This window comes from Nerophis ophidion, linkage group LG12 (genome assembly GCF_033978795.1).
Source record: "Nerophis ophidion isolate RoL-2023_Sa linkage group LG12, RoL_Noph_v1.0, whole genome shotgun sequence".
NCBI lineage: Eukaryota > Metazoa > Chordata > Actinopteri > Syngnathiformes > Syngnathidae > Nerophis > Nerophis ophidion.
This window is the reverse complement of record NC_084622.1, coordinates 22879787-22892808: the sequence shown is the minus strand read 5'-3', so window position 1 is coordinate 22892808 and position 13022 is coordinate 22879787. Positions and strand designations below refer to the sequence as shown.

Here is a 13022-nt window from a genome sequence, read left to right as displayed (position 1 = left end):
CTCTTTATCTTCTAGCTCCCATGCTAGCTCTTTTAGTTTTTTGCCTTAAGTGCTGTGAGCACATTTTTCTTTGTTAAAGTCTGTTTTATTTCTAAATAAATACTTTGTTCTTACCTGCACGCTGTGTCCGAAGCCCGTCTGCATTTCTGGGAGGATGAACTCTGCACCAGGATGCGACCAGGTCGTTACATATTTTATTCTAAAATTCCCTGTTTCGCAGGTTTCCTTGTTCTTCAGGGGATTTTATTATACATGCGGCCATTTTCTACCGCTTATCGCGGGGAGTACTGGAGCCTGTGTTATTAGGAAATCCCCTGAAGAGCAAGGAAACCTGCAAAACAGGCTTGTTGGGATGAAATAGCCTCTGTGTTATTTCCTGACCTGATATATATTTTACAGCCCAGCCCCTGGCTGAATTTTTTTAACCCAATGCGGCCCCCGAATCAAAAAGTTTGGGGACCCCTGGGTTAGAGTGTCCGCCCTAAAGATCGGTAGGTCTTGAGTTCAAACCCCGGCCGAGTCATACCGAAAGACTATAAAAATATGAGCCATTACCTCCCTGCTTGGCACTCAGCATCAAGGCTTGGAATTGGGGATTAAATCACAGTTTTAGAGTACATATTTGACCACTAAATGATAACACCCAAATAAGTTTTTCAACTTGTTTTAAGTTGGGGTCCATGCTAATCAATTCACCACTGCAGACTCCATAAGAGCCAAAATAATTGAATTGTTACGATTCGCTGCCCGGATCGTTTGTTATTTGGATTTTTGTGTTAGTTTGTGCACTTCCTTGTTTTGTCTTGTTACCATGGTTTCTCATTTTTTCCACCTGCTATGCTTTTTGACGCACACCTGTGGTAATTGTTTGCTTTAGTATTTAAGCCTGCCTGCAACCTCAGTTCATTCTTGGTTCGTTGTTTGCTCTATGCAAGTCTCACGTTGTCACGAACAGAACAGGACTCTGATCACAGATGCAGGATTTAAATACAATGTATTTATTTGATCAAGGAAAGGGGTCCAAAACGGGAGAAACAAAACAGGCTATAAAAACACAACTGACCTGAGCTATAAACTAAACAAAAATATCAATAACTCAAAACGCTCCGTCTACAGAGGGAAAAAAGGGGCTATGAACAAAACACTACTAAGTATAACAAAAGCCGCTCTAAAGGAGGCGATACTAGGAAGATAATCTTACCTGACAAAACTTACAAATCAAATTACTCCCGTGATTCCAAAAAGGTACAAGAACGTGGCTGTGGTCAATGCTATGGCAGGGAACGCTGGAGGTACGCACATGAAGTAACGAGGCACTCTGGCACAAGACAAGGGGAGGACGAGACATTTATACACATGAGGGAGTGTGACACAGGTGGGCACAATCAGGCAATCAGGAGTGATGTCAGACCAGTGAAACAGGAGGAAGGGCAAGTGATCTGAAACGAGAGGGAGAGTTAAACTTTCAAAATCCATCCATCCATCCATCCATCCATTTTCTACCGCTTATTCCCTTTCGGGGTCGAGGAAATGAAAAGACCACATGACACCAGATGAAAATCAGACAAGACTTCACCCAGGTGTGACACACGTTGGTTTTTCGTCTGTGCTTGTGCTAAGTTTTGTCTTAGCTTTGCGTGCGCTCGGCATGTTACTGCTGGACTTCTGGACTCCCTGCTAAATCTACTAAAAATATGCATTTAAAAATTGTGTATTAATAGTATTCACTGTTTGAAGCGGCCCTCTGGGGCCAAACATAACTGCGATGTGGCCCTCAGTGAAAACCACTTTGACACCTCAGCTATAAGCTAATTATAGTTGTCACTTTTTATCTGCAAGAGGAGCAACAAAGTGCAATTTTTTTTGGTTTACAGTGAAAAAACTAATGTACATTTTACAGTAAAATTCTGGCAACTCAGCTTTCTTTTTTTTTAACATAAAAATAGCAGGACTTTTTTCCATTTACAATAATATACACTACATTTTGAGGTGGAATTATTGCAACTTACCATATTTTTTTTACATTATAGTTTAAAAAAAATCTACTAATAAAATGCATTAAAAAATTGTGTAATAATAGTATTCACTGTTAGGGCCCAACATAACTGCAATGTGGCCCTCAGTGAAAACCACTTTCACACCTCTGCTATAAGCTAATTATAGTTGTCACTTTTTATATGCAAGAGGAGCAACAAAGTTCAATTTTTTTAATTACAGTAAAAAAAAAAAACAAATGTAAATTTTACAGTAAAATTCTGGCAACTCAGCTGCCTTTTTTTTTCCACCTTAAAAACAGCAGTACTGTTTTTCCATTTAGAGTAATATACACTACATTTTGAGGTGAAATTATTGCAACTTACCATATTACTTTGAAAAAAATCTACTAATGAAATGCAGGAAAGAATTGCCTAATAATCGTATTCACTGTTAGAAGCGGCCCTCTGGGGCCAAACATAACTGCGATGTGGCCCTCAGTGAAAACCACTTTGAACTAAACCCTGAGCCGGACCGTTGCTCTTAATAGCTCTGAAGTCGTGGCCTGCAAGTGTTCCCTCCATCATGTTCATTCTTACCTTTCAGTGCTTTAACCACTTTTCTGTCTTTGTTCTTCTCGCAGATGCTGTCCCGCTCAGACTGGGACCACAAGAGAGGCTCCCGAGGTTCACAGGTGGGCCCGAGAAGTCAAACACTCACATTTGAAACCTTTGTCCACCCTTAAACTTTTGCCATCTGCAAAAAGATCTTCTGTAAAATAAACGTAATATATTAGGAGGTGAATTATATTTATATAGCACTTTTCTTTAGTGACTCACAGCACTTTTACATAGTGAAACCCAATATCTAAGTTACATTTAAAGCAGTGTGGGTGGCACTGGGAGCAGGTGGGTAAAGTGTCTTGCCCAAGGACACAACGGCAGTGAACAAGATGGCGGAAGCAGGGATCGAACCTGGAACCCTCACGTTGCTGGCACGGCCACTCTACCAAAAGAACTATACCGCCCCAAGGACCGTTTGTGGATGTTTTAAAGACATGGCTCACATGGGTGCCGTTGTAACGTTGTTTTGGTCTTTGCTGTCCTTGTGGTGTACTTGCCAACCTTGAGACCTCCGAATATATTTTAAATTATCCCTCCATCCATCCATCCATATTCTTCCACTTATCCGAGGTTGGGTCACGGGGGCAGCAGCCTAAGCAGAGAAGCCCAGAGTTCCCTCCCCCCAGCCACTTCATCCAGCTCCTCCTGGGGGATCCCAAGGCGTTCCCAGGCCAGCCGGGAGACATAGTCTTCCCAACGTGTCCTGGGTCTTCCCCGTGGCCTCCTACCGGTCAGACGTGCCTGAAACACTTCCCTAGGGAGGCGTTCGGGTGGCATCCTGACCAGATGCCCGAACCACCTCATCCGGCTCCTCTCCATGTGGAGGAGCAGCGGCTTTACTTTGAGTTCTTCCCGGATGACAGAGCTTCTCACCCTATCTCTAAGGGAGAAACCCGCCACCCGGCGGAGGAAACTCATTTGGGCCGCTTGTACCCGTGATCTTGTCCATAGGTGAGGATGGGAACGTAGATCGACCGGTAAATTGAGAGCTTTGCCTTCCGGCTCAGCTCCTTCTTCACCAATACAACGTCCGCATTACTGAAGACGCCGCACCGATCCGCCTGTCGATCTCACCATCCACTCTTCCCTCACTCGTGAACAAGACTAAAAGGTACTTGAACTCCTCCACTTGGGGCAGGGTCTCCTCCCCAACCCGGAGATGGCACTCCACCCTTTTCCGAGCGAGAACCATGGACTCGGACTTGGTGGTGCTGATTCTCATCGCTTCACACTCGGCTGCGAACCGATCCAGTAAGCGCTAATGATCCTGGCCAGATGAAGCCATCAGGACCACATCATCTGCAAAAAGCAGAGACCTAATCCTGCAGCCACCAAACAGGAACCCCTCAACGCCTTGACTGCGCCTAGAAATTCTGTCCATAAAAGTTATGAACAGAATGGGTGACAAAGGGCAGCCTTGGCGGAGTCCAACCCTCACTGGAAACGTGTCCGACTTACAATGCGGACCAAGTTCTGGCACTGATCATACAGGGAGCGGACCGCCACAATCGGACAGTCCGTTACCCCGTACTTTCTAAGCACTCCCCACAGGATTTCTGTGCCTTCTCCAAATCCACTTTTGTGCATGATGTCACACAAGATATTTCAATTATTGTCAAATAAAAATGAGCTGCATAACATGAAGTCAAATAGTGTATGTCCTTCGCTATGTGGTAGGTTCCTGCGGATGTTATCTCCTTCTGTTGTTGACTATTTTTTCATACGGTTTTGATCTGGAAATGGTTGCTTCGGCATTTTGTTGGTGTGGCACCGAACGGAGATGTTGACATGCCGAGTTTCAAGCACTCCTCATTCTCTAGTGGATGACTTTTTAAATGATGCTACAAATCAGCAGTAACTGCTACTTTTTGTAGCAACGCTTTTGCCGCATATTTGCTCAACATCTTCCCACTTGAAGCCAAACCACCGCCAGACCATGGACCCCATGCTATTTTCTTAGGGGTTTGGTTTCTTACATGATTTGCACCTTCTTTCTCTCGTATTACCACTCGCACGGGTCCGCTAGCAACACAGCTAATGTTACCCATGCTGCTACCTATCTGCTCCGCAAGGGTGTGTGACGTGACAGTATGTGACGTATGTAAGAAGGTGCCCTGGTTTTTAGTCTCTGTGAGAAAGAGAGACAAGGAAGAGTGTACTGCAAACCTGGGCAAATTAAGGCCGGAGACCACTTGTGGCCCGTTAAGCTTTTCAATCTGGCCCGCCGGACATTCCCAAATATTTTTATTTTAGATCTTTAGGATGGAAAGTTTAGCTGCCATTACGACGTGCAGTAATGTTTTTAAATGACCATAAGTCTTGAACAATACAACATATTTCAAAGGTTAGAATCTGTGCTTTTGCATGATATACTAGTGACAAGTATTGTCCTGATACCAATATTATTTTGATACTTTTCAGCAGAGGTGTGGACTCGAGTCACATGACTTGGACTCGAGTCAGACTCGAGTCATACATTTGATGACTTTAGACTCGACTTGACCACATTTAAAAAGACTTGCAACTCGACTTAGACTTTAACATCAATGACTTGTGACTTGACTTGGACTTGAGCCTTTTGACTTGACATGACTTGCTACTTTCCCCGAAACCCAAAGATTAAAAAGTTATTCAGGAGCGCTCCGTATCTTTCATTTTGTACTTGTGTCTGTCTGCGTGTTGTTTCCGTCAGCTTGTATGCTCTCAGTGCAACAGCCAATCAAATTAGTACTGTTGTTTTGGTCCCACAGCACTCATCCAATCAAATTGCAGGAAAACCAAGGAAGAATAATTCTCAAACAACGCGCCATTGAGAAAAAAAATATGCCAAAGTTAGTTTCGTTCGGGTATAAAAACTACGACATGGTCAACAAAAAACGAATTGCCGTATGCAAAACATGCAGTTCGAATATGTAGACGCAACAACTTCCAATTTCGTTCGACATTTGGAGATGCACAAAGAAAGGTAAGTTTTGATTGTAAGCTAAAGTTTATTGGCTGAGTAACGTGACTTTTATTTGCTGTGTAGTTAAATGAGTGAGGCTGTAAACTCACTGCTAACGTTATAACCATAGTCATCTTATAAGTAGACGCGGTATAGAGCACTTCTGCTACTGGCGCTGAGGAGACGAGACACGCAGCCGCCATCTTGGAGTGGTGATCCGCTCCACTCAGTGCAATTAATTTGAACAGTTGGCGCATTTAATTAATCTTACCTCACTAAAAACCACTGATTTTCGTCATACGTGTAACTATGATAAAAGGACACATGTTTTGGTGTGTTTTATTATTCATAGTTTGCTTAACAGTAACAGAATATTTGTATATGCTGTAAGTGACCAGACGTCCCAGATCAATACTGGGAATATAATCCCAGAGAAGGGGAAAAAAACATATGCATGTATATATGTATATACATGCATATATTCTGCATAAACAATGTATGAATACATTAGATATCTATGTATCTTACGGACCTATAGACTATCTCTGTTGCTGCAGCAGCAGGGAGTTTATTCTGTCTTGACACTTTGTATTGATATTCTATTACATTCTTCCCTTAAATGATCATGTTTTCAGTGATTGTTTTATATGTATTTTTTTATGTATGTCGCTTCGGATAAATGCGTCTGCCAAATACTTAAAAATAAACATATATTAACACGCCGAGTCATACCAAAGACTATAAAAATGGGACTCATTACCTCCCTGCTTGGCACTCAGCATCAAGGGTTGGAATTGGGGGTTAAATCGCCCAAAATGTTTCCCGGGCGCCCACTGCTCCCCTCACCTCCCAGGGGGTGAACAAGGGGATGGGTCAAATGCGGAAGACAGATTTCACCATACCTAGTGTGTGTGTGACAATCATTGGTACTTTAACTTTAACCTGTAAGTTTTTATATCAGCTAAAACCACCAATCTGTTTGACTGGATTCAGAATAAAACAAAATTCTGTTGTACCCAACAATGTTAGTATTTGAATATTGTTACTTGAAGACTTATTCCTGGTTACATACATACTGTTAAGAAAGTATTGTCTTATATTTTGCCTACAATGAGAATGCATCATAATCATTGGCAACTGGTGAATTTTGTTTTAGGTGGGGCTGAAAGTTTGTAAAGCAAATACCTGTAGGGGCGTCATCCTCCCCCAGAAGATTTCTTTGTGATTTTCACATACAAATATTGAAGATCTTTGCTCCTTCACAACTCTGTGGTAATATTCTTTTCACAAAATACAACCATCCATCCATCCATTTTCTACTGCTTATTCCCTTTGGGTTGCGGGGGGCACTGGTGCCTATCTCAGCTACAATCAGGCGGAAGGCAAGAGTACGTTAATGTTAAATCTTACTTGTGAAAAGTAATCCCCCAATTCCTATTTTCAACAGTCCGTTCATTTTAACAGGAAAACGCTGAACACCGCCCGGCATCTTTGTTTTCTACCTGTCAACTGTCAGTTTAGGCTGCTCGCCGGCTCCTCATCACCACTTCAAGATGGAGGCCAAATTGCTCGCGTCACAGCAGCCAATGCGGCGTCTACTTATAAGATCTATCTGGTTATAACGTCATTGCAAACACGACAATCTGTTGCATCCACTGCAGTTTGCTACCGTATTCATACTTTTTGTAAAGTGATTTTTTTCAAGCAGGGTTTCATGAGGTACCTACACATAGCGTTACGTTAGTCAGTGTATCACAAACGGTAACGTGAGGTTATACGGTGGTCAGCAGCACCGTGTATTTTAGCCACCTACAAAAAGACAAACATAGTCAAATAAAGGTCAGTTAAAATGTACACTATATTAAAAATATGTGTACAGATTGCTTTTGCATAGGGCCCTGAAATCTAAACAGTACATTGTTCATTGTTATTTTCATGTATTTGTTATGTTTTTCATGTGTACGCACACATAAACACACAAACAGTATGAGATGAGATCAATGACATAAGGTAAGAACAGGATAGAAACTGCTGTGGAACTAGCTACAATGCAATATGACATGGAAATACAATGTTAACACTTTAGTACAAATAAGTACAGTTGAACTTATATTTCCAAATGTGTTTATTCTGTAAAGCAATGAGTTAAATGTTTAAAATGACTGGTTAATAGTGTTATTATGAATTGCAAGGTCAGCACTATTTTTTTTTCCTGCAATTTCAAATGCACTTGGTTTTAATAAATAAATACAGCATTTTAAAAACATACACAATCTGTGTAAATGTATTAGTCTGTGATTAAAATGACTTGAAAGGACTCGAAACTCAAAATGCAGGACTTGGGACTTGACTTGAGACTTTCCAGTCTTGACTTTGGACTTGACTCGGGACTTGCCTGTCTTGACTCGAGACTTGACTCAAGGGCAAAGACTTGAGACTTACTTGTGACTTGCAAAACAATGACTTGGTCCCACCTCTGCTTTTCAGTACTTCTCGATACTTTTCTACATAAAGGGGACCAGAAAAAATTGCATTATTGGCTTTATTTTAACAAAAAAATCTTAGGGTGTGGCGGACCGGTGCTTTTTAGAGGCGGTATGGTACTGAATATAATTAACCGTATTTCCTTGAACTGCCGCCAGGGCGCGAATTATTTTCAAACCTCTTCTCACTCTGGCACTTACCAAAGGCATGCGGTAGATTTAGGCCTGCGCTTATAAATTTGAGTGTGATGTAAGGATACCATCATGAAAAGCACATTTAATTAAAAAAAACGTTATTATGGTCTTACCTTTACTTATAAATGAAGTCCATGCGCAGCTCCTTCTGATCAAAAGCATCGATAACTTGTTTATAGAAGTCTTCCTTATCTTTCTTCAGTTTTAAAAGTCTCTCTGTCTCGATGGAGAGCTTCTTTTATTACCCCCTGCTTCGATTGAAAGTCCAGTTAAGAAAACGGTTTTATTTTAGATATGTAATCCTCCATGTTAAAAGTGCAAGCGAGAGGAAAAAATAAACACACGCTGCTTGTTGTCACTTTTTCTGCAGCCGAGTAGTCGCAAGAAAGATCACTAGAGCCCTCTACCACCAGGAGGCGGGAGTCATTTAATGACTCATATTTGACACACGCAGCTACGGTATATTAATAAAACATAGCTGCTTACTGTTCTTTTTAGCATATTCATGCCACTTACGTGGAGTGATTTCTCCAGATTCTCTGAACCTTTTGATGATATTATGGAGCGTAGATGTTGAAATCCCTAAATTTCTTGCAATTGCACTTTGAGAAACGTTGTTCTTAAACTGTTTGACTATTTGCTCACGCAGTTGTGGACAAAGGGGTGTACCTCGCCCCATCCTTTCTTGTGAAAGACTGAGCATTTTTTGGGAAGCTGTTTTTATACCCAATCATGGCACCCACCTGTTCCCAATTAGCCTGCACACCTGTGGGATGTTCCAAATAAATGTTTGATGAGCATTCCTCAACTTTATTAGTATGTTTTGCCACCTTTCTCAACTTCTTTGTCACGTGTTGCTGGCATCAAATTCTAAAGTTAATGATTATTTGCAAAAAAAAAAAATGTTTATCAGTTTGAACATCAAATATGTTGTCTTTGTAGCATATTCAACTGAATATGGGTTGAAAATGATTTGCAAATCATTATATTCTGTTTATATTTACATCTAACACAATTTCCCAACTCATATGGAAACGGGGTTTGTACACCATTATGCCTCATTTGTAGCTATATTTGAGCTCATTTTGTTTCCTTTATGTCCTCCTAACTCAATTTATATCTCATGACACACTATCCGTATGTAATATGGCTCTTCAATCAATCAATCAATCAATCAATGTTTATTTATATAGCCCTAAATCACAAATGTCTCAAAGGACTGCACAAATCATTACGACTACAACATCCTCGGAAGAACCGAGGATGTTGCGGCTCCAGACAGATTTGTATTTGTATTTTTGGTCCAATATGGCTCTTTCAACATATTGGGTTGTCGACCCATGGACTAGATCAGGGGTGTCCAAACTTTTTCCACTGAGGGCCGCACACTGAAAAATCAGAGCAAGCGGGGGCCATTTTCATAATTTTTTTTTTAAAAACCAATGCAATATATGTATAAAGAATATACATTTAGACCTCCACTCAGTTATGATCCCGGGGACCCCAGAGGGTTTTGGTCAAAAAAAATATAAAAAATGTGTCATTATTCAGTTTTACTGTTTTTATTATTATTCAAGTTTTAAATCTCTCGATCAACATTGGGAAAAATCACAAAATATGCAATATTTTCACCCAATAACTTTTTTAGTTGGAATATTTGAGATTATATTATAATTGGAGCCTTAATTTTGGATTTTGATTCATTATTATTTTTTGAGCAATGACACTTAAAAACAAATCACACTAAAATAATTGGGGATCCAAAAGTATCTCACTCATTAAAGTGTTGAAAAATAAATTATACATTTTTTTTACTGTTTACTCTTAGCACAACAATCTCGAGATCAACTTCAGATATATCCGTCAATTTTAAGTTTTATTGTTGTTTATGTTTTGTGTTCCTATGTTTTAGGCCCTTCTTTAAAAAAAAAAAAAAAACAGCACAGTTTTTTATATGGCAAAACACAAAATATGTAATATTTTCCCCAAAAAATATTTCTAAGTGGAATATTTAATGAGATGTAATGTGCCTTGAACAGGTCAATAATTCATAATGATAATTGAATTTGATTCATTATTATTTTTTAAAGAAAGAAACAGCCTGCATGGTAGCTTTGTGTTATTAGAGTAAACATTGCAACATTTTCTTGTTACATTTCACCTGTTTGCTCTTATGTTTTTTTATTTTTTTCAATTGTATTCTTAAAATGTGCCTTGAGGCCGTTAAAAAATGGCTACCGGGCCGCACTTTGAACACCACTGGACTACATGGAGAACAAACAATGCCCTCGGAAGTTGGCACGGATGCGTGTGTGTGTGTGTGTGTGTGTGTGTGTGTGTGTGTGTGTGTGTGTGCTGTCAGGAAGACAGGCTCCTATCATAAATAAAGGCAATGACGACAACGTGAGATCAGATCGTAATAATAAATCCTGCAGAGTTGTAGTGGGATGACGTATTAATTATCCTTTAATAACGTGGGATCAAAACACTGCTATGACTTAAAATCAATCAATATGCCGTCTTAATTTCCTGCTTAGACTCTCATTGTTGTGTTTGAAGGCAATAACGGGGCCCGGCAGTAAGACAGGTCCCTTCCTGTTTGATGCATCCTCCTAAAGTCCTACTGAAAGCCACTACTAGCGACCACGCAGTCTGGTACTTTATATATCAATGATGAAATATTAACATTGCAACACATGCCAATACGGCCTTTTTAGTTTACTAAATTGCAATTTTAAATTTCCCGCAAAGTGTCCTGTTGAAAACGTTGCGTATGTTGATGCGTGTTTGTGACTTTATTGTTTATAGCGGACATTTTATCCCAGCACCACTCACGGCTAAAAGTTGTCCGATTTAATCGCATAATTACACAGTATTCTGGACATCTGTGTTGCTGAATCTTTTGCAATTTGTTCAATTAATAATGGAGACGTCAAAGAAGAAAGATGTAGGTGGGAAGCGGTGTATTGCAGCTGCCTTTAGAAACACAAATACAGCCGGTGTTTCTTTGTTTGTTGTGAAGCTTTAATATGGAACAGAGCGGTCAAGCTAGCATGTTTCTCTACCACATGTCAACCAGCAGGTTTCGGTGAGAAAATGGTGGTAATAAGTAAGCTCTTACAGGAGACATGAGCGGAGCTTGCGTCCTCCCACAGCTGTCAAAAAGGCAGCTGCGACTTTCTTGGCTCCTCCATCAGAGACACTGGCGGTCAATGATTTGCAAATCCTTTTCGACCCATATTCAATTGAATGCACTACAAAGACAAGATATTTGATGTTCAAACTCATAAACTTGTTTTTTTTTTGCAAATAATAATTAACTTAGAATTTCATGGCTGCCACACGTGCCAAAGTAGTTGGGAAAGGGCATGTTCACCACTGTGTTACATCACCTTTTCTTTTAACAACACTCAATAAGTGTTTGGGAACTGAGGAAACTAAATGTTGAAGCTTTGAAAGTGGAATTCTTTCCCATTCTTGCTTTATGTAGAGCTTCAGTCGTTCAACAGTCCGGGGTCTCCGCTGTCGTATTTTACGCTTCATAATGCGCCACACATTTTCCATGGGAGACAGGTCTGGACTGCAGGCGGGCCAGGAAAGTACCCGCACTCTTTTACTACGAAGCCATGCTGTTGTAACACGTGGCTTGGAATTGTTTTGGTGAAATAAGCAGGGGGATTCATGATAACGTTGCTTGGATGACAACATATTTTGCTCCAAAACCTGTATGTACCTTTCAGCATTAATGGTGCCTTCCCAGATGTGTAAGTTACCCATGCCTTGGGCACTAATGCACCCCCATACCATCACAGATGCTGGCTTTTGAACTTTGCGTCGATAACAATCCGGATGGTTCTATTCCTCTTTGTTCCGGAGGACACCACGTCCAAAGTTTCCAAATATAATTCTAAATCTGGACTCGTCAGACCACAGAACACTTTTCCACTTTGCATCAGTCCATCTTAGATGATATCGGGTCCAGCGAAGCCGGCGGCGTTCCTCGGTGTTGTTGATAAATGGCTTTGGGTTTGCATAGTAGAGTTTTAACTTGCGCTTACAGATGTAGCAACCAACTCTAAGTACTGAAAGTGGTTTTATGAAGTGTTTCTGAGCCCATGTGGTGATATCCTTTACACACTGATGTCGGTTTTTGATGCAGTACCGCCTGAGGGATCAAATGTCCGTAATATCATCGCTTACGTGCAGTGATTTCTCCAGATTCTCTGAACCTTTTGATGATTTTATGGACCGTAGATGGTAAAATCCCCAAATTCCTTGCAATAGCTCGTTGAGAAATGTTGTTCTAAAACTGTTCAACAATTTGCTTACAAAGTGGTGAACCTCGCCCCATCCTTGTTTGTGAATTACTTAGCATTTCATGGAAGCTGCTTTTATACCCAATCATGGCACCCACCTGTTCCCAATTAGCCTGCACACCTGTGGGATGTTCCAAATAAGTGTTTGATGAGCATTCCTCAACTTTATCAGTATGCATTGCCACCTTTCCCAACTTCTTTGTCACGTGTTGCTGGCATCAAATTCTAAAGTTAATGATTATTTGCACACAAAAAAATGTTTATGAGTTTGAACATCAAATATGTTGTCTTTGTAGCATATTCAACTGAATATGGGTTGAAAAGGATTTGCAAATCATTGTATTCCGTTTATATTTACATCCAACACAAATTTCCCAACTCATATGGAAACGGGGTTTGTATGTTTTTTCCCTTCTTTATTATGCATTTTAGTCAGGTGCGATTTATACTTTGAAATATACGGTAAATACAAAACAAAGAAGCACAA

The 13022-nt window shown here is 40.4% G+C and overlaps 1 protein-coding gene across 1 annotated transcript in view; it reads left to right on the top strand.

Annotated features, from left to right (window-relative positions):
* The window catches only part of LOC133563135 (cGMP-inhibited 3',5'-cyclic phosphodiesterase 3A-like), a 270194-nt gene that overhangs the window by 139846 nt on the left and 117326 nt on the right, over positions 1-13022 (top strand). Inside the window, exon 2 of the mRNA XM_061917097.1 lies at positions 2618-2668. Coding sequence (XP_061773081.1) covers positions 2618-2668 — 51 coding nt within the window. The remainder of the gene's footprint in view (positions 1-2617; positions 2669-13022) is intronic.